Source organism: Macrobrachium nipponense, chromosome 1 (assembly GCF_015104395.2).
Source record: "Macrobrachium nipponense isolate FS-2020 chromosome 1, ASM1510439v2, whole genome shotgun sequence".
Classification (NCBI taxonomy): Eukaryota; Metazoa; Arthropoda; class Malacostraca; order Decapoda; family Palaemonidae; genus Macrobrachium; species Macrobrachium nipponense.
In genome coordinates this window covers 155931712-155954239 of record NC_087200.1, presented here as the reverse complement: position 1 = coordinate 155954239, position 22528 = coordinate 155931712, and the positions used below count along the sequence as shown (strand labels likewise).

The following is a 22528-nucleotide window of genomic DNA, read 5'->3' as shown; positions in this document are numbered from 1 at the left end:
CAAAGTAAGCTCGCTCTCTCTTAGTCTTCCCTAAATTCAAAACAGCAACAGTTTTCACTTAAGCTTTCGACCTGGTCTTTGGAACCTAACCATGTTAATAAGTGAGGAGTAGATTCAGACTCAATTTCCAACATACAAACAAATGAACTAGGATATTTTTCATGATACACCTTGTTACTTAACTTACATCATTTATCATTTAAATTTATGAGATGATGTCATGCTGACACATTTTCTTTAAAAAATGAGAGAACTGCATTCACAAACATGCTTGATATATCAATACCAAAAATATAAGGCCTACCCTTTGATTATTCTTCAGGGTACATGTTTTTGGAAGTGTTCATACATTTTTCATCAGCATAATTAATCTTCTGGGTACATGTTTCTAGAAATGTTTACACATTTTTCATCTGCAGATGTAGAACAGCTCTCCTTTAACCTTTAATGGGCAATACTGTTAAGCTTTTGCATTTCCTTAGATACAATAGGAAGCCTTACGTTGAAAGTATTGGCATAGACTCCTATTCCACTAAAACATTCATGTTGCAGAGTTTTTACAAGGTCTAGCAATTGCCTTGGCTGACCAGAGAGAAAGTCCTCTTCTTCCTGAGCTTTCAATGAATATCCCCTAAGACACCCCTACGACATGAAAATCTGGTATGTCTAGGTTCTGGGAAAAGTTATGGAAATGCAGTTCACTCAGAAAGGATCTCTATCTAGGAGTTTTATGGACCTCTCAGCCAACAGAATGAGAAAATTCTACCTTTAACTGGACACTAATGATTGGTCTGTTAAATAGATCAAGGTAATATGAGGTTTCCCACTCATGTATAATGATCATAACTATGTAGAATACTTTCCATGGAAAACATCTCTCAAGCGTCCCTTCTAGTTCCTACTACTATCAAATTAGTCTTTTCAAATTTATCATCATTAGAATACTATGAGAGAAGCTGAGTATCTACAAAATCTGCCCGTCTCAAGTTTTTTATGTCCATGGATGAGATAAATCAGAGAATCTTCAAGTGCTTCATCTTTCTCTCTAGGGACAACGTTGACCAAAAAGGTCTTGAAGAGGATAAAATAAAGTCATTAGCTCTCAATGCCTCTTACTGTCAGTGGCAGCTAAGAATTAGCAGACAATGACTGATTATGCCAGAGAAAAAAATACTGAATGCAGGAGAAAAAGACTACTGTGTATTGAATAAGCCTCGGCACCCAAGGGTGATTGTCAAACTTGGGGAGGCCAATCTGTAATACATAAGAATCTTTTCAGCCTTTAGTCTGGAGGTAAAGAGCAGAGGGGTTAATATTAGTCAATCAGAATCTTCAATACAAGGAGACCTATCCAATTCTTATGTAAAATTGTGTACTCATGGACATGATAGGTATATAGGAATGCCTGTATCAGCATGAGGTGGTATACCTGGGGTCGTAGGGGTTTCTTTGATCTCTAACAAAAAATCCAATTCCTCTGTTGCATCAATCTAGAGAAAGCAAACTTTAATAAAGTTGCTGTATAAATCTTGGACTAACAAGGGGCTAGAACCCTTATGGAAAGTGCACACAGAATCATTAAAAGGATTTACCTTGCTCCTCAAAAGTATGGTCTTTTACCTTCCAGAATTGCTCAGCTAGGTTCTCCTGTTAAGACTCTTGTCCTGTCTTTTGAGAATAAGCTGTTCTTGCACTTAATATGGGAGTGACTGATCATGACATTTTGCATGCCTCAAGTCATCTGAAGTTAACCTGCTTGATACCTATGAGTGATTCAGGTCCTAGATGTAACGAGAGAAGCTCCTATCTAAAACTGACGAGACGTGCAGGTCTTAAAGTATGTACATGATGTTGAAAACCAAATTTCTTTTTCATCTGGATTTGTTTGCAACAAGAACTGGTTGACTGTGCCCTAAACTCTGTTGCTCTTCTTTTCATCCCATGGCCTTCCATAACAAACATCTGGGTTAATTCATTACCTCCTTATCTGTGGAAAAGCATTCAGCATTGAGTTCCATCTCCTCAAAATGAAAATTTTTTAATCAATTTGTATTTTTCGTAGCTAACAAACCTTAAGTCTTAACAATAGGATAATCTAGCACCAGCTGGAAACCAGTTAAAAGCAATCACAGATTGTAAAGCAAGGAATCTGTGGCATATAGCAACTCATGCATATACGGTGGATGCTGGTCACTGACCGGGCTTGGAACCTCATGACAAACCAGTCTTTCTTTATCTGCTGACTTTTGCTTTGCTTTCCTCCCTGGGATCAGGTTTTATTTTTACCTGGCCTGTGGCTTGATTCATATTTAGCCGGCCCAGAAGTCCTGTCGAGTTGCCCAAAGTCCTGCTGCATCTTGTTGATAGTTGAGTGCTGTGTTCTGGTTCTAGTGCTCGCTTCTCTTTGTAACACTGTTGCCCATGAAGTTCTGTCAACTCCTCGTTTGTCAGCCTCAAATAATAAAGAGAAAAAATCCTCCTCCTCCAAGGCCATTAAGAGGTCAGTGTACAATGTCACCAATGCTTTATTTTTATCAGCTTCAGCAAAGTCTTTGCAACCTTGAACAAATAGAGGGCACAATTTCGTTTAGATGCCATTCACACCTAGGGTCAAAACTTCCTTTTTTAGCAGCATTTATATCTAGGACTGCCTTGTAAATGTCATATCCAAGTCATCAACTGCTGATCCCTCATTATTCATTGTACCTATAGCCTACCTAAGTGCTTGCCAAAGGTAATAGCACTTGAAGAAGGCAATGATCTTATTGCCCATTGGTTGCAGATGAGGCTTTGGGAGGCAGGTAAACATCTAGGTGAATATTAAGAAAGTTTTGTGGATGGCCAGGAGCATTGTCCAAAATAAGATTCTTAAAAGGGATGCCATTTTCCTTATAATATTTTTCCACTGCTGGTACAAGGTGGTTGAGGAGCCAATTCTAAAAAACAGTCATGGCAACCCCAGCCTTAGGAACAGACATCCCTAAACCTCGGAGAGAGGCCTTGGGAATGTTCTTCAGTACGCATGGATTCGCCTCATGATACACTAAAAGTTTTCTGCATCATAACTTGCAACCAAAGGGCTAATTGGTTTTCTTGCACCTTTGAAGCCTGTCACAGCCTGCTCTTCCTTGGATATACATTAGTGGTCTGACATTTTTTTCCAGTACAGCCACCCACTTTCATCTACATTAAATATTTGTTTTCAAAGAAACTGCTGCTCCTCAATAGTCTTCACTAATACAGCAGGGAATCTGGATGCTGCTGGCTAGTGAGCCAATGCAATCTTGCCTTGATCTTGACTTTGTCTAATTTGATGAAATTAGGCTGTCAAGTCAAGCACTGGGGCACTTTTGACCTTCAAAAAGTAAAAAAATGGCATATGAAAATCATGTACAAGGATCTAAAAGGTTGAACTCGTAGAAAACCCTACAGATGCACTACGAACTAATATGTGCGTAGTTAGAACAGTTGGACAGCAAGACTGAAGAAAGGAGGCAGGAATAGAAAGGATGCTCCAAACACCACATAGTAATGCCTACAATGCACCATGTGAGATTAACTGATGGCAGCACTGAACCCCCTACATAGATACTGACAGTGTGTTCCTGAACATCCCTCAAGTTCCATGTCTTTCTCTTCATGAAACTTCTTCGAATCTTCAAACCAAGACAATGCTTACTTCTGAATCAACAGCTGGCTTATGGAGATGAGTTGACTTGATAAGTTTGCCATTCGGTTGACAAGTCTGCCATTCAATTTACAAAGTAGAAAGTAGTTTCTTTCTTTGTGATCTAATCTCTTCTCTTGTTGAGGGTAGCATTCTCCATCCCTGGATCACTATCCTTGACGTTGGCTAAAATCCTTGCCATATTGTGCACAAATGTTGCTATTATTGTTCACCTAAGAGAATGATGTATGGCAACAATCTTTTTACCATTTTCATAACATTTAACATAGACATCTTATTCTCCAGGGGAATAAATAGTATTATGCTTATTAGGACTAGCACTAAGACACAAACTGAATGCAAATAACATGCACTCCCAAGCACACATCTGAATTCGCTGCCATAAACTAATGCCATCATGCAGCTGAAAGATGGAGTGGATTGCCATGTACTAGGAAAATAATTTTAATATTTTTAAACTTTTAAACAGTCTTATTCTCTTACACATTATACTACAGGTATATAACTTTGTATTTAACACTTGTTTCTAATTGGCTTGGCACTTTTCTGTTGGCTTTTGTATTTTTATGGCTGATGACAGTACTACAGTACAAACTGAATAGCTGAATACATCCATGTAATTAAGACATTATTTTAACTTAAGTTTTTAATTATTATAAACTGTACATTACTTTATATATCTCAACATTAATTGCTTTTATGTGATTTGGCCCTTTTTAATTGATATCTGTTTTTAGGGCATTTTAACATTTGTTTCTAACTCATGTAAAGTTACAGAAATGAAGTGAGTCGGTATTTTTCCCTATTTAAATTTTTACAATAACCACCACCACATCAAAAGGGTCTCAACTCAAAACAATGTAACTGGAGGTATTACTGTACTTTAAGACAAAACATCGGAATGGAGGACAATTATTCCGTTTGAAGAAATTGTTAATTCTTCCTGCATGTTCACTAGACATACACACTGTACTACCTTGAAAATAACAAAACCCCCACGCATGAATGCATCTGTATGAAAAAAAATCCTGAGCTACAGAGGATAATTCCCCTACGGTAGTTAAAATCAAAGTAATTGGATAATTCCTCAAATCACAGTAACTATTACTCAAATGCTTAAAAAAATACTATAAACATCAAATTTGGCATTTACTAAAAGTTTCACTACAAGACAGTAAACAGTTTTTTTTTAAATTAGAAAAAGTGGATATCAAGGTGTACTTAGTATTTGGAATTTTAAGACCAATTAAATTCCATTACTATACGATATGGTTCTCTCCTTAGCAAGGGCGGTGGAAATTAAACAGAAAAGATTGCATGGTATTATTAATTTTCAGTAATAAATATTTAGCTATGTGATTGATATGTAATACCAAATGAATTTTATCAAAACATTCTGTTTTCTGCAATTTGAAACTCTTGTAGCATTCCTTTAAATGCATGTCATTTAAGACCATAAACTGTGCACGACTGCTTTAGTGAAACTACTTTTATGTCAGGAAATTCTACTTTTTTTGACAGGTTCTTCCTTAACACTAAGATTGAAAATTTATTCATATCAGCACATTAACTTCCAATTACCTTAAATTTATTTTTCAATAGAGAATAAAAATTAAGCTCATGCTAAATGCCAAACCACTGAATGTCACATTCTTTTCTTTAATTGAACAGAGTTCACAAAGAAGCATTCCACCAATACAAATGCAAGTGACCTATAAATGTAAAAATAAAAATTGATCCTGTGGGGTTGAACATGCATTTTACCACTATAAAGCTTATGTAACCATCCAATAATATATCATACTGACCTATAGATGGGCAGTTCTCTTCATCAGATCTATCGATACATGTAGGTGTGCCATCACAGCGATTACCTAGAGGAATACATGCTCCATCCCTACATCTCCATTCACCTGGCCCGCAGACTACTGTGTCAAAACAAGCAATTGTAATTCTGAGTTAATTGCACTTGACATAAAAATCTGGGTACCATTTCTTACCCAAGCACAATTATACAACAGATGCTAAAGCAACACAATATGCACTATAAATCAAAATAATGCATATGAGAAAACTCTAACAGGTTATTATTTAAAGCATATATTAACTGCACGAGTAACCTCTAAATTCGTACAATTAGGGTGTAACATTTATATAAATGGCAACATCCTAAAAAATTTGTAAGCTATATCATTTAAAACAAGATTCCATGACCATCTAGAACTATTTATATGCAGCATATCATTATGTGATATGGGATATACAGTATAACCTTAAAAATGCAATACAAAAAGCATATGCATACAAAATTAAATTCAAGTGGGAAATACAACAACAAAGATATAGGTTAATTTAGAATACCACAAACTTCATGCTACACTCTGGACATCCTTGTGGAACTCTTGGGAACGATAAAAATGTGTAAACAATGTTTCACATTTATGTTTTCCTTGGAAGATTCTTAATAATAAGAGTAACCAGTCAATCACTGCTTAATATCACTTTCACAGCAACAATGCACAACTATAGCTCTAAAAAGCAAGAATATTAAATGCTCTTCACAATTTCTTGAAAAAAAACTTCAATTTAATTTACAGAATATTAATAAAAAATATATATACTATTTCCTCCTCCTTGATACTTCCAGTGACATGGTGATGACTCGAAACTTTTCAAATGCTTCCTTACCTTGACATCCATCCTCATCAGAATAATCTGGGCAGTCATAATAGCCATTACATACAGCCTGGTCTGGTACACAAGTCCTGTCTCTACAGGTCCACTCATCAGACCTACAAACTACAAACACCAAAACATGCATCTCATGCTACAATGTTAGTAAGTCTCTAACCTCAAAATTACTGTTTAAGCCCTTGCAAAAGGGGACACAACATAACCTTGCCAAATATGATACATCAGTCAAAATAAATTTTGTGGGAATTCAATCTGTGGACTTGATTAAAATGTAAAGTTAAATAATTTCGAGATTTTATTCAATGAATTTTCAAAAGTCATCATTAGAAAATAAAATGAAATATGTCTGTAGAGTTTAACTGATGAATTTTCATAAAAATACTGGAAACTAGTCTACCACATTACTACAAATAGCTTATCACGTGATCTGGTTTGCATTAGTTAAAATGTTGCTGGCAGCATTATAAATTATCAATAGGTATAAAATGTTATTCCTTAAATACTTCTACTAAGTGTTACATGAATATGAAAAAGTTATTAGTTAGTAAAAAAGGCAGTGATAAAAAGTAAGAAAATGCTATAGCTACAAAATAAAGGCAAAACAAATTCTTTCAATTTACCTAAATGTACCACTTAATCCATTTGTCTTATACCCTTCAATGAAAAATTAATCAGCTTACAACTGCCTTTCCTTCAATACAATTAGGTACTTCCAAAATTGATACAAACTTAAGATATAAACCCTGAAGGAAAAAATGGCTGGATATACTAGTAACAAGTTCCATCTTACCTTGACAGTTCTCTTCATCAGATAAGTCTCTACAATTATACGAGTTATCACATCTTTGCTGAATGGGTATACAAGACCCATCCCTACATGTCCACTGATCAGAGCCACATGCTAAAAGAACAGTTAATGCATGCATCAGGTTACCTGGATTAGTGTTAATGCAATTAGCATTATGATAACAAATATCAATCCATGCTTCAGTTCTAATCCACTGATTCACAACACAATGATATTACTATCATAGATTTTGACCATATGGAAACATTTCTTAAAACACTGATTATTGTAATATTTCACATTAAAATAATAAAATTAAAGATTAATCTGAAAGTGTTTTATCCTAGTACACAATTTTAAGTCCACATTTAAGCCTTTGAATATCCCAAAACTCAACATTCTTCTCTCTCACAGACAGAAGCAACAAGAATTCTTACAATACTCTGTCTGCTAGGGTCTTCAGGTAACCATCAACATCCTTCCTAACTATTCATGAATCAGAAGAACTGAAAATTTTGGTTTAGAATTTCCCAGCTTGTTTCCACTCTTTAGGATTGCCATTTTCCAATATTATTCTACCCATCATAACATCATTCATGATTCTTCTCTAGCTTTTTATCACCTTTCTTTATTTGCTAGGTGATAAAAGCATGGCTACACTTCCAACAGGTACCTGCAATTCATAGTGCCTATCTCTGATTTGCCAGCTAAATGATGATGGTTAACCATCAGTGAGTACATTTCATGATGATAGTTGAATATGAGCTATTAAAATCTATCAATGTATGCTGGAAAGTAGGCTTTTTTGCATTTGTTAACAATATCATCACCTTGTTAGCACATGTTGATAGATTTTTGTTTGCTCCAGTTTCCGTGATTTGTTTCTTTACTTTTATGAGAGGAAAAGGTAAGCTCCCTGCCTTTACTTCTTCCCACTGTAAATTTGGTATTGTGGTTTTATTTTTAGTACTTGTCCTAGGTTAGGTTAGGTGGGTGTGTTTAGGCTAGACAGCTTCTCTTATTTTACTCGTTTTCTGTAATCCTCCACCCAAAACACCCAATTTCCCACTGTGAGACCCCATTATTGTGGTTATTAAGGTGGGGTGTATCTCTAAATCTGATTATTTGCAGCAGAAACAAAGGTCAAATTCATTGAAAACATATTTTTATATCGGAAATGCGAATTTGATCGAAACTGTAATTTTACCCTGGTAAATACCTTACTTTTTTCATGATTTGAAAGTTATGAACATGTAAGTAACTTTGCAGACGCAGCTTCTGACATTGGAAGTTCATAAAATAAACAATGAACAAAACTATATACCAAATATAGAAAATGGGAAATAAAGAAAATGGGATTTCATCAAAGACCAAAATAAATGGGGAAGTATTCTTGTGTTTTGTAAGAACCATACACGGTCGTTAATCACAAGAATACTAGGGATGATTAGGAAAGGAGTTAAAGGAACAGGTTCTACTTCTGTTTTGTGTCCTGTACTTTGCAAAAATTCTTACTTGAAAAATTTTACCTTGTGACCATCTGTTCATATTTTGGTTTCACGCCGATATAAGATAAATAATGTAAAGTTCGTATTACGATGATATAAAGGATTATTGCGAACGGAATCACGTAATTTTTTATGCAACTCATATTCATCAGCTGATTTCAAACCACAACATTGGCCGCTCCGTGGAATACTGGCTTAAATTTGCCGTAGTATTTTAAAATACAATAATATGAGAATACATACAATATTCTTGGATACAGTGAAATCAAGTATAACTTTTTAAAGGATTTATGGAAAGGATGCATAATTAATAAAATAACATAATGCATTTTTCGGAACAGTGGCGGACAAGAACGAACATGAATAAACTTCCCCTGACAACGTGGAGCGTAGTTACAAAGGCTGCCTTAAATTTGTATCTTATTTCTGTACAAAAATGAAAATACCTTTACGTAATACATTTTCATACACATTTTAAACATAAAAGCATAAACATTTAAAAAATCGACACATCGATCTCTAAATTTGCACTCTTTTTAACTCAATATTTTTGGAAGAGCGGCAGACGGCGGCATACAAGAACGAACTTGAAAAAACATCGTAGTCGATAACTTGAAGGGCAGTTTCAAAAGCTGCCTTTTTATCATATTTCTGCACAGAAATAAAAATACCCTATTCATAATACATTTTCATACACATTTTAAACATAAAAGCATAAACATTTATAAAATCGACACATTGATCGCTAATTTGCACTTTTTTTAAATCGATATTTTCGGAAGAGCAGCAGGCGGTGGCTCACAAGAAAGACCATGAAAAAACATCGTATCTGATAACGTGAAGGGCAGTTTCAAAAGCTGCCTTTGTATCATATTTCCGTGCAGAAATAAAAATACCTTACACGTAATAAATTTTCATACACATTTTAAACAAAAGCATGAACATTTATAAATCGACACATCCATAGCTAAATTTGCACTTATGTAACTCGATATTTTCAGCATAGAACAGCGTCAGAGGCATATATTTTACCCTAATACCTACGTATTAACTCTCCATAAAATTTGTTAATATAATTTGCATAACCTTTATGGTCTGAACGGCATATCTACAAATGTATGAACTCGTTAGACAACGGCGCTGTTAACTGAAAATTGTGCCATAAAAATACCTTTAAAATGCCTTATTTTTTTAATTAATATTTTTGACGACTGCCGTAAAACCGATTCGCCTATGAGCGATTGCGCTGTTAACCGCGGGCCGCGTGTGTGTGTGTGTATATATATATATATATATATATATATATATATATATATATATACTATATATATCTATATATATATATATATATATATCATTATATATATATATATATATATATATAATAATATATTATATATATATAATATATATTATCTATATATCTACACACAGTGGGACCCCTGTATTCGCACTCACATATTCGCGGATTTCTCTCTGGAACGTTTCACCATATGATTCACAGGAAATTCACCTGTTTGCGGCATTTTTCTATGAGAAATATCCACAAATTCCTGTTTTTGTTTTATCAATTTACCATAAAATACACTTTTTGTGATAAAACTCTTAAAAAAACCAGGTAAAAAACTTTTTAGCGGGTTTTTCTTGAGTTTTAACAACCAAAATAGGAGGTTTTAAGCATTTTTATAGGGGTTCCAACTATTCGCAGGTTCTAACTATTCACAGGGGGGTGTCTGGTACGCATCCCCCGTGAATACGGGGGACATTACATATAGTATATAATATATATATATTATAATATATTATATATATATATATATATGATATACAGGCGGCCTGCGGTTAACGGCGCAATCACTCAACGGCGAATCGGTTTTACGGCGGTCGTCAAAAATATTCATTAAAAAAATAAGGCATTTTAAAGGTATCTTTACGGCACAAATTTCAGTTAACAGCGCCGCTAGCGCCGTTGTCTAACGAGTTCATACAAATGTAGAAATGCCGTTCAGACCATAAAGGTTATGCAAATTATATTAACAAATTTTATGGAGAGTTATTACGTAGGTATTAGGGTAAAATATATGCCTCTGACGCTGTTCTATGCCGAAAATATAGTTACATAAGTGCAAATTTAGCTATGGATGTGTCGATTTATAAATGTTCATGCTTTTGTTTAAAATGTGTATGAAAATGTATTACGTGAAAGGCATTTTTATTTCTGTACAGAAATATGATACAAAGGCAGCTTTTGAAACTGCCCTTCACGTTATCAAATACGATGTTTTTGTTTCCATGTTCTTTCTTGGTAAGCCGGCCGCCTGCCGCTCTTCCGAAAATATCGATTTAAAAAAATAAAAAAAAGTGCAAATTAGCGATCGATGTGTTTGATTTTATAAATGTTAATGCTTTATGTTAAAATCTGTATGAAAATGTCATTAACGAATAGGGTATTTTTATTTCTGTGCAGAAATATGATAAAAAGGCAGCTTTTGAAACTCCCCTTCAAGTTATCGACTACGATGTTTTTTTCAAGTTCGTTCTTGTATTGCGCGGTCTGCCGCTCTTCCGAAAATATAGAGTTAAAAAAGTGAAAATTTAGCGATCGATGTGTCGATTTTTCAAATGTTTATGCTTTTTGTTTAAAATGTGTATGAAAATATATTGCGTAAAGGTATTTTTATTTTTGTACAGAAATAAGATACAAATTTAAGGCAGCCTTTGTAACTACGCTCCACGTTGTCAGGGGATGGTTTTTCATGTTCGTTCTTGTCCACCAGTTCCAAAAAATGCATTGTGTTATTTTATTATTTATGCATCTTTTCCATAAATCATTTAAAAAGTTATACATTATTTCACTGTATCCAAGAATATTGTATGTATTCTCATATTATTGTATTTTAAAACACTACGGCGAACTTAAGCCCGTATTCCGCGGAGCGGCCAATGTTGTGGTTTGAAATCAGCTGATGAATACGAGTCTGTTCGTGGCCACCATAACGCAATTATGAGCGAATGCCCTGAGTGCTTCTAGTTAGCATAAACGAATATCTATATACTTGACTTATATGAGACAAAGTTATTTTTCCTTATACAGCGTGTTTTTAGGTGGAAATATTTATTGAATATGTCTCGTTGTGAATGTGAACTACTATTTTTTTCGTTAACGGATTACGTTGGCGGCATGTTTATTGCGTAAAAAATTACGTGATTCCGTTCGCAATACGTAATCCTTTATATCATCCTAATACGAACTTTACTTTATTTATCTTATATCGGCGTGAAACCAACAGTAAAATGTGTTCTTTCAAGCACAGTAGTTTTGATTAAAATGATTTTATCCCAATTTTATCTACAGTTGTGTGTGATGGCAGACGTTTACTGCAGTCTTATCCTTGTTGCCGATGTACGATAATAGTCATTAGCAGCTTGAACAGTTTTCTCAGCTTCAGTTATAACTAGGTTTAAATTTAACGGTATATTTCCCGATTGATCTTTAATCTATATTGATCTCTGATCTATAGCGAATAAAGTTATCACATTAAGATATCTCAGTTCTATTCTGTACATAACGCCATTTATAACAAATACGGTAATGTTGCACTGTAGTACGATGATCAAAATACAAGCCAAACAGATGTTATCCAGTTCGGTTGTACTTAGAAAAAAAAAAAAAAAAAGTCGTTTCTCGTTCGGTTGTTCATGGCTGTACACGTTCACGCAACGAGTATAACGTTAAAACCATACTTTCATCATTCTCTTTTGCTGTTATTGAACTTATGTAACTAGAAGATGGATAAAATTAGGCCATTGTAATTTGATCTCTCATAAAATCGAACTATCGTAAGACTAATGATCGTAACCTGAACACTACAGCTACCTGTACACTGTATAAACTTTATTATATCTTTACATACTCTAGACACCCACATTTACTGTACAGTAAATTCTATAGTACTATACTGCATAAATATAATTTTACTTATTGCGCCGTTGTGGGATTACGGCGCCTTTGACTGGTCTAGAGTTTCGAAAGAAGGTGTGCGGCGGTCGTAGGGTTTAAAATCGCTCAGCGTCGAAAATCGCTTGGCGTCGGTGGCCAGGAACGGAACCCCTGCCGCTAACCGAGGGCCGACCTGTATATATATATATATATATATATATATATATATATATATATATATATATATATATATATATATATATATATATGTATATATATATATATATATATATATATTATATATATATATATATAATATATATAATTATATATATATATATAATATATATATATATATATATTATATATATATATATATATATGTATATATATATATATATATATATATATATATATATATATATATATATATATATATATATTATATATATATATATTATATATACATAAATATAAGTACTGCACAGTAACACTTAGTAATACCTCTATATACAAAATTAATTTGTTCAAAGATTTGGACAGAAGAAAAAAAATTACATAAATACTCATAAAAATGACCTAGACACTTTATGAGAGTATAGTGAATGCCTACTTGAAATAAGTAGCATCTTAGGACAAACTAATTCTCCTATTCTCACCTTGACAGCCTGCTTCATCCGAATAATCAGAACAGTCGTATTTATTATCACATCTTGCTTGAAAAGGAATACATGACCCATCAGCTCTACAAGTCCACTGACCAGGTGGACAAGCTACAAAAAAAGGTTAAAGCATGCATCAAGTCAGAGATTAGAGTCATGCTTCTGTTAGTGTAGTAAAGATTGTTAGCTTTAGTAAATATATTCACAATTTATGTGCATGACCTGAAGCACCTGTAATCCCATAAACATAAACAATATGTAACTAATTCCAGTTATACTATAATTGGTACTACATCCTTACATAATCAACACATAAAATTGAAATTTAGAAGCTGACTCTTATAAGTCACTGAGGTTCTGTTTTCTCTGGGTTAACCTTATCCCCTATGGGACTTTTATGGTATTTAATCATGTATATTATTTCCAATTCAATGAAAGATTTATGTTTACATGTTTTGTTGTTATCTAAATTAAAATGTATCATTAAAAGTACATTTGCTAATTTACATGATTAAATTAAAAACATTAACCTTAAACTTACAAAATAAGGTAATTAGTTGAAATGTGACTTGCAACTAATTTACTCAATACAGTGTCAAACTAACAAGACCCATTACTTTTCCAAACCCATGAGTACTACTTACGTCTAGGTCTTGCACAGCCCTCTTCATCTGAATGATCCAAGCACTGTGGTATTTGGTCACAGCGATATGTTCTTGGTATACAATTGCCATCTGAACACCTCCATTCATCAGGCCTACACACTTCTGTATGCAAATTAGACTTACTCATTCCATACTGTACTGTTACTGAAACATTTTCAGACAATTTCTGGCAAAAGAATTGTTTAATCCACCCTAAAAATGACCTAGAGACACTTTATGAGAGTATAGTGAATGCCTACTTGAAATAAGTAGCATCTTAGGACAAACTAATTCTCCTATTCTCACCTTGACAGCCTGCTTCATCCGAATAATCAGAACAGTCGTATTTATTATCACATCTTGCTTGAAAAGGAATACATGACCCATCAGCTCTACAAGTCCACTGACCAGGTGGACAAGCTACAAAAAAAGGTTAAAGCATGCATCAAGTCAGAGATTAGAGTCATGCTTCTGTTAGTGTAGAAAAGATTGTTAGCTTTAGTAAATATATACACAAATTATGTGCATGACCTGAAGCACCTGTAATCCCATAAACATAAACAATATGTAACTAATTCCAGTTATGCTATAATTGCTACTACATCCTTACATAATCAACACAAAATTAAAATTTAGAAGCTGAGGTTCTGTTTTCTCTGGGTTAACCTTATCCCCTATGGGATTTTTATGGTATTTAATCATGTATGTTATTTCCAATTCAATGAAAGATTTATGTTTATATGTTTTGTTGTTATGTAAATTGAAATGTAACATTAAAAGTACATTTGCTAATTTACATAAATTAAAAACATTAACCTTAAACTTACAAAATATGGTAATTAGTTGAAATGTGACTTGCAACTAATTTAGTCAATACAGTGTCAAACTAACAAGACCCATTACTTTTCCAAACCCAGGAGTACTACTTACGTCTAGGTCTTGCACAGCCCTCTTCATCTGAATGATCCAAGCACTGTGGTATTTGGTCACAGCGATATGTTCTTGGTATACAATTGCCATCTGAACACCTCCATTCATCAGGCCTACACACTTCTGTATGCAAATTAGACTTACTCATTCCATACTGTACAGTTACTGAAACATTTTCTGACAATTTATAGCAAATGAATTGTTTTATCCATCCATATAAAATTAAATGAATTGCTATGGTCAGCAACAATAAACACAAAAAGTACTCTACTTTAACTAACCTTATGTAAATATGCAAGAATGTAATCATCTCTTAAAACCAAATGCTAACCAAAACCCATTAATAGAATGATAAAAAAAATTGTCAAGAAGTAAAAACTGTATGGAATGGTGGGTGAAAGTGGTTTATGGGGTCTTACCCGCACAATTCTCTTCATCGGAGTAATCTCTACAGTCATACCGACTGTCACACCTTGTTTGTAAAGGTATGCAAGACCCATCCCTACAAGTCCACTCACTGGGTCTACATGCTACAATAAAAGGTTAATGCATGCATCATGTCAAAAAAGATTTGGTCTCAAGCTTTTTTTAGTGCAATACTGTAATAAATTTCCACTTTTACAACAATGTTCATATAAGTATAATTTCTTTTTATGTTTGCTCATAAAAATCTAGCAAGAAATCACTGGGTAAATTCTTTCAGAGTTGTCATCCACTAATAAACATAATTTGAAACTAAGCACTAGACTCCAAATGTTTAACTTTTTTCATCATAATATCTGATTGAATGGTATTTTGTTCCCAAATCACACCACGTCTTTTTCCACCAAGTGGGAAAAATCTATATTTAGTAATTAGATCCCAAAGATTCACCATTCCTCTGGAACACATAGTTAACACACTGCACTCATTGCTCAAGTAACTGTTTGCTTAATTGAAATTTTAGTTTAATTTTTGTGAGAAAAAATTCAACTGTGCGCAGTTTCTCTTTGTATACTTATATCCTAGTAATAATACAACTGAAAAACATCTTTAATAAATTTACTGCTCACTTTTCCTTGGTTATGAAAACTGAAGACAAGGTTTCAAGGGACATAATTCTACTCAAGTTAGAAGTGATTGGTTTACATCTCAAGTTCTCAAGCATTAAAATTAATCTTATTACCATTAATGAAGTATAAAAGGATAACCTGGTGTTTCCCAATGTAACCTTGCAAGTTTATAAGATTGATTTTTGTAATTCATCTTCTCTGATATAAGTAATATAAGAAATAGCATTAGTACATAATATTTCTAAAGCTCTTAGTGGTCTTTCTTTTAATGTTATTGAGTGTTACCTAAGGTGCTAATCTGTACAATGATATAACTGCACATTTGACTGCCCAGCCCAATAAACATACAGTTATTATTTGCCAAAAAAAAGTCCTGTATTCCAATTTACTTATGGCAAAGTTGATTATACATTAAATATATACTGTGCCCATAAGCTTTCTTTGCAAGTTAAAAAATATTAATAATATCTGAAATAATGAACTACTATGGTACTGCAGGAAACACTTTCAACTGTTGAGGAATGTTATGTAAGAGCATTCTAAATATGCGACAGAATACATATTTTCACTGCAATTTTGACATAATTTATATAGTACATATTTGACAATAATGATTCAATATTAGCACTCTTGACAAAAGATTTCAATTTCTCCAGGAATATAAGAAAAACAAAGAAAATGGCGCAGTTGCCAGTTGGTGTGTTTATATCTCAATATTAAGAATTAGGTACTCTTATTTTTATCGCACAGAGAACAAACAGATATCACGACTCGAAATATACCGCAGTAACAGCATAAAAAAAAGTAGAGTTTAAACACTATTACAATATCCTTCATTGTTAAAATCATCTAAACTATTAAAAATTACCCATTACAGTCCGAAGATAAATGACCTTAATTAGTGCTAAGCAACCAGTATTCACAAGTGGCATTACTAATGTAACAGTGATGTTTAAAAATCCGTTTTAAGTAATAGTACTATAAACACAATCTTATGTGTATTATAAATAAAACTTTTTATAAAACAAAACCTCAAATTTGAGACTCCCTGTAATATTCACATAAAATCAACTAAACCCAATACCGGAATTCCTAACTGACCAATCACTAAATGAACACTCTGTAAAGATATCAACTCCACTTCAATTATTCATTGTCAGATTTGGAGTTTTATAGCCTGAAAAACTTACATTAAGAATGGTATGTGGAGTACAAAATAAAATAGTTTTCAGACTATTTACATAAAGTTAAAATAAACTTCTAATCTATTAAAATCTTCTTTCATAATAAACATCCCACAAAGGAAACTTTTCCAATTGATCTCTTTCTAGCTTCTGCTATTTTACTTTCATAGCACCTGATTCCCTGACACTATCAATAAACCATTTATTTTCCACTGTCTCTAGTTAATTAAAAAAAAAACATTTAAAAGTGCTTAGAGTAGGTAAAAATAATATAAAAAGATCAACCTAATCTTACCTGGACAGTTCTCTTCATCAGAATAATCTCTACAGTCATACTGATTATCACATCTTCTTTGTGAAGGTATGCAAGAACCATCCCTACAAGTCCATTCCCCTGATTCACAAGCTACAAAAAAAGTTGATGCATGCATTAGGCTCCACTAATTACTTGAGCATAACCATTGCCTCTACTGTACTTCTGTATGATGTAAAAGGCTTCTATGAATTCTGCTGCTTATGTCTCTCTTGTGCTTTATGGGTCTTCAACTCTTCTGGTTCCCACAGGTAACACTATAACATGACCAATCTACCCAAGTCTAAAGACTGTCCCCAAACAATTTGAGACCAAATATGTTAATAGTGTACAGTTTTGCAACACCTACATACTTTATACCCCACCATCATTATATTAATGCTCTGATGCACACATTTCACTGCATTTCATTTCACATAATTTATTTTCACAGAGTTTCGAAAACAATATAATAAATATTCTATAATATAAGAAATATAGCAAATTAAAATACTTTCTGTAAGTAGCCTAGATGGCTGTGAGGGGTGGAGCCAAGTGCCCCATCACACTCAAATACTGGTAAATCAACTACGTTATGCCATAAATACAAATCCTGTAGTACTAGATTAGCATATCCAGTCACGTGTTCTTAATATAGATTAATTAATAAAATAATATCCTTGCAAAATTGATGCTTTGATGACTTACACCCCACGGCTACAAATCCTGTGTGTAACATCATTGTGACCAGATTCGTATATTATTGGTAATCAGATAATTATAGTCCAGTCAATCTAGGGCAAAAATAGATACAGCCTAGCACAAGTTAGTAGAGTAGCTATTTACAGTTTTGTGATCCTTGTCCACATCCAGAAAACATATCAAACATCTACCATTATTTAAATAGTCAATCCAGGCAATATAAGGCGGAGGACAGAATGAGAGAGAGAGAGAGAGAGAGAGAGAGAGAGAGAGAGAGAGAGAGAGAGAGAGAGAGAGAGAGAGAGAGAATGCAGCTGCTTATAGGATAATTAAAAAGGATATTTTCGTCTGAATAATATTCATATGAATAGTAAGTTCCAACAATATTTAAGGCATTTTTACTTAGAAAATGTGACAACGATTTAAAACAATACGTTGAGATAAGATTTCATAGTAATTATTTTCCAAAAAATATATGAAAACATGTTTCTTAAAGTACAAGGTCTCAAGTATATCCATGAGATTAATAACTAAGCAGGAATAAACCCCCCCCCCCTCTCTCTCTCTCTCTCTCTCTCTCTCTCTCATCTCTCTCTCTCTCTCTCTCTCTCTCTCTCCATATATATTTCATTCAATATTGCATTCTTTGTGTGATTACTGTAATTTCCCTCCTCCTCCCATTTGAACCATTCATTCTAATTATGTACTGGTTGTTTGAACGTGGGTCACTTTCAGGGCAAGAAGGTCATGATCTCTCCAAGCCAGGCCTGGTGGGGCGACACCGTTTTTGTAACTGGGTGTACATATTGCAGTACCAGTATACACAATGCTGACAGTTTTGTGAGATTAAATGAAAGGGGGCCAGTAAGTAAGTCTTATTTGCAAACAAAATAACACCTTCATTACATGCACCAAATAACGTGGTGTTTTCCAGCTTTATGTCAATATCACAAAGCTCTATACAAGTTCCTTATTATTTTCAAAACTAAAAACATTCTGAAAACCTCCAGCAATACTTACATTTAACACAATTCTCTTCATCAGAACGATCCAGACACTGGGGAATTCCATCACAATGATATGCTTCTGGTATACAAGTACCATCTAAGCACCTCCACTCCCTAGGCCTACATCTATCTGCATGCATGTAAAGGTTTCATGTCATACCTTGATTTTCAAAGAAAATCATTGCTGCAATCTCTAACATATTCAATAAACATAAAATCACCCCAGATATAAACATCAACTCTCAACTTACCTGGACAGTTCTCTTCATCAGAGTAGTCTCTACAGTGATATAAATTATCACATCTTGCTTGTAAAGGTATACAAGATCCATCCCTACAAGTCCATTCAAAAGGTCCACAAGCTATAAGAGGTTATTGCATGCATTAAAATTAACACATTAGTACGTACACCAAATTTGTTAGTGTAGACATCACCCTTTAGACATTTAAACAAATTCACATTTGATGATCATTATCAAAACATGAAGAGGAAGGATAAACCAAATGTCAATTTCTTTAGTTAGTTATACATCCTTAATTCTTGTTTCCTTAAAATACATACCAGAGTGAACTATATAAGTGATATATAAGTTTAGATAAAGTCAAATGATATAAATACTCTATATTACGTAGAGTACTAACTGCCATCAACACGGACAAACTTTATACAGCAAAGTTCAGTTGTATATTTTTATTGAAGAAAAAAGACTTTCCTGAAACACTAATATCTTCCAATCATTTTCATTTTAAAAACCATTATTACAAATTAAAAATTAATTTGTATTTTTCATAGCTAAAAAACCTGATGTCTTAACATTAGGATAAATCTTCTAGTGCCAACTGGAAACTGGTCAAAACACAAAAAACAATAAGAATTGTTTATGCAAGGAATTCGTGGCATCTGGCACCTGTCATGGAGATGAAGGAGGAAGCGACCAGAGATCCAATCTTAACCTTGTGACATAATAGTTTTTGTTCAGCCCAGGGTTAACTGAAAGAGGGGTGGCTATATGTGGGCAGTAAATGTTAAGACCAAAGGTTTGTTAACTAGGAAAATTCCTTCAGTCTCCATTGCAAGGATTGAAGATGTAAATGGCCATGAGATACCAGGTTCTCCAGTGATGCTAAAAAGCCTAGGATCACTTGCCACTGCCAAGCTGTTCTTTCCGTTTGGACAGGAAAGAGCAAGTCAATGTTCTGAACTTCTCGATCCTATGATCCAACAACAAGATTCAATGAGGCTGTGTTTATAATCATTCCCAGATAAAGGATTCCCAGATAAAAAGTGTTTGTTTGTTTTATGGTGCTTATACGTTGCATGAAACCAGTGGTTATTCAGCAACATAACCAGGGGCTTTATGTGACGTACGAACCACGTCGAGAGTGAACTTCTATCACCAGAAATATGCATCTCTAAAACCTCAATGGAATGCCCAAGAATAAAACTTGCAGCCACCGAGGCGCTGAATTCTTTGAGTGGGATGAAGAAAGGACTTCTCCAAATTTATCACAATGCCTCAGCCATAACAAAATTGGTGAAGACAGTCCCTGTCTCGAGTTGTCTTTTCCCAGGAACTTGCTAAGACCAGCCAGTCATTGAGATATCTTAGAGGTGAATCCCCTGAGCATGAGCCCATGTTAACACTATGGTGAGAACTCTTGTGAACAGCTGGGGAGCTGTTGTCAGTCTGAAGTAAAGGACTTTGAACTGGAACATTGATTCTCCATGACTAAAACAGAGGAACTTCTGGGAGGAGGGATGGATAGGGATCTGGAAGTAAACATCCTTCAAATCTATAGTTAGCATGTGGTTGTTGTCTCTGACAGCTGCTAAGACTATTCGAGGAGTTTCCAACCTGATATTTATCTTCATGATGAAAAGGTTCAACATTGCAAGGTCTATCACTGGCCTCCAATTGCCAGTGGGTTTGGGGACTAGTAAGACTCAGTGGTAGAACCCTGGGGAAGGATGCTTTACTGCTCCCTTGTCCATCATGTTCATCACTTCTTGGAGAGCTAGGTGTTTTGGAGAGCCCTGGACATTAGTGAGGTGAGGGAGAGGACGATCAGACAGAGGAGAAGCAAAGTCAAAAGAAAGTACCCAAAGGACATCTACTACCCACGGCTCCGCCCGAAGACTCTGCCACATTGCAGAATGGCTCACCAGACATACCCCCATTGGTGTCAAAGAGTGGGGAGGGGAGCCCCCACACTATTGTCTACTTCCCCTGGCTCTGTCTCTATTTCCCTTCCTAGCCTGGAAGAGCAGGTGCAGATTCTGCCTTGGAATGTTAGGGCAAGAAGGAGATGCTGATTTAATCGGTGCTTGCTGAAGAGACAATCATTATTGCCAGCTCGACACCTGTCAGTAGCTGTATATATCCAACTGATCCCTAGAGTCAACATCAATAGACAGAGCTACCTTGGAGAAGGCTGTCTCTCCTCATCAGCAGGATGTTAGTCCACAAGTTTGCACTCAAATGGGTAAGTTGATTTGTCTTCTTAGAAGAGGTATGAGACGAGTTAAATAATCTTCTATGGCAAGGAAGAGGAGAGTAGAGAAACTTGAATGACCTGCTGGAATGAAGGGAGTTATCTCGGCCTAAAATTAAGGAATTTACATGGTTCAGGACTGAGTCTACAAGACTGGAGCAAGGTAGCCCAAAAGATGTTTTCAGGTCCTTCCTCGATCCCAGCAAGGCTTCTACATATGCCTGACAGTATGATCGCTGGAATCACAGTCTCCTTAGAAAGATTACTGAACTTATGAATATCAAATAACCTCTGCACAAGAAGAAACTATTCATTCTCCAAATCCTCAGCTTTCTGAACACAAGGATACCTGTCTGCCTCCTCCAATAGATCTGCTGGGTTTAGTACCGGAACAAAGGTTCTATCAGATCTTAACACTCTTGAGAGAGCCTGAACGCCTGATGTGGAGGGAAGGGAGAGGTCTCGATCACTGGCTTGAGACACATACAACTCCTTTTTACATGACGGACATGCATCATCCTACAGCCTGGAAGGGCAATAGTCATGTCCGCAGACATGGGATGACGCTGTGGTCTCCTTGAAGATTGCAACTAGGAACGGTGTCAAGGTAAAGAACGGTGATTCAGCAAGTTTGAACCATACGGTGAAGAACAGCAGTCATATCCATCTCCATGGCCGTATCTATGCACATGTTCATTTCTATCTTTGCGGCTGCTATGTATTCACATGTCCACGTCCATGAGAATCAGGGGAGGATCATGATTTCTTCTGGTCAAATGTGATCTTGATTGAAGGCAAGATGAATGCCTGGAAGGCCTAGTACTGACTGGATTTCTAGAAAGAGCACAATGCAACGAATTCTGGACATGGCCAGAAGGAGTATCCATCATTTGGGATTTCTTGATCGGAGCCTTGTCCTCCTTTTTCCAAACTTGCACAGGACAA

The 22528-nt window shown here is 34.8% G+C and overlaps 1 protein-coding gene across 1 annotated transcript in view; it reads right to left on the bottom strand.

Annotated features, from left to right (window-relative positions):
• LOC135219776 (basement membrane-specific heparan sulfate proteoglycan core protein-like) overlaps positions 1 to 22528 on the bottom strand; it is a gene marked incomplete in the record, with an annotated part of 1285796 nt that overhangs the window by 762924 nt on the left and 500344 nt on the right. The window contains 11 exon segments of the mRNA XM_064256828.1: positions 5497 to 5616; positions 6377 to 6487; positions 7173 to 7283; positions 13277 to 13390; positions 13924 to 14046; positions 14230 to 14343; positions 14854 to 14976; positions 15273 to 15383; positions 17385 to 17495; positions 19104 to 19220; positions 19342 to 19452. Of these exon segments, the coding sequence (XP_064112898.1) occupies positions 5497 to 5616; positions 6377 to 6487; positions 7173 to 7283; positions 13277 to 13390; positions 13924 to 14046; positions 14230 to 14343; positions 14854 to 14976; positions 15273 to 15383; positions 17385 to 17495; positions 19104 to 19220; positions 19342 to 19452 (1266 nt within the window).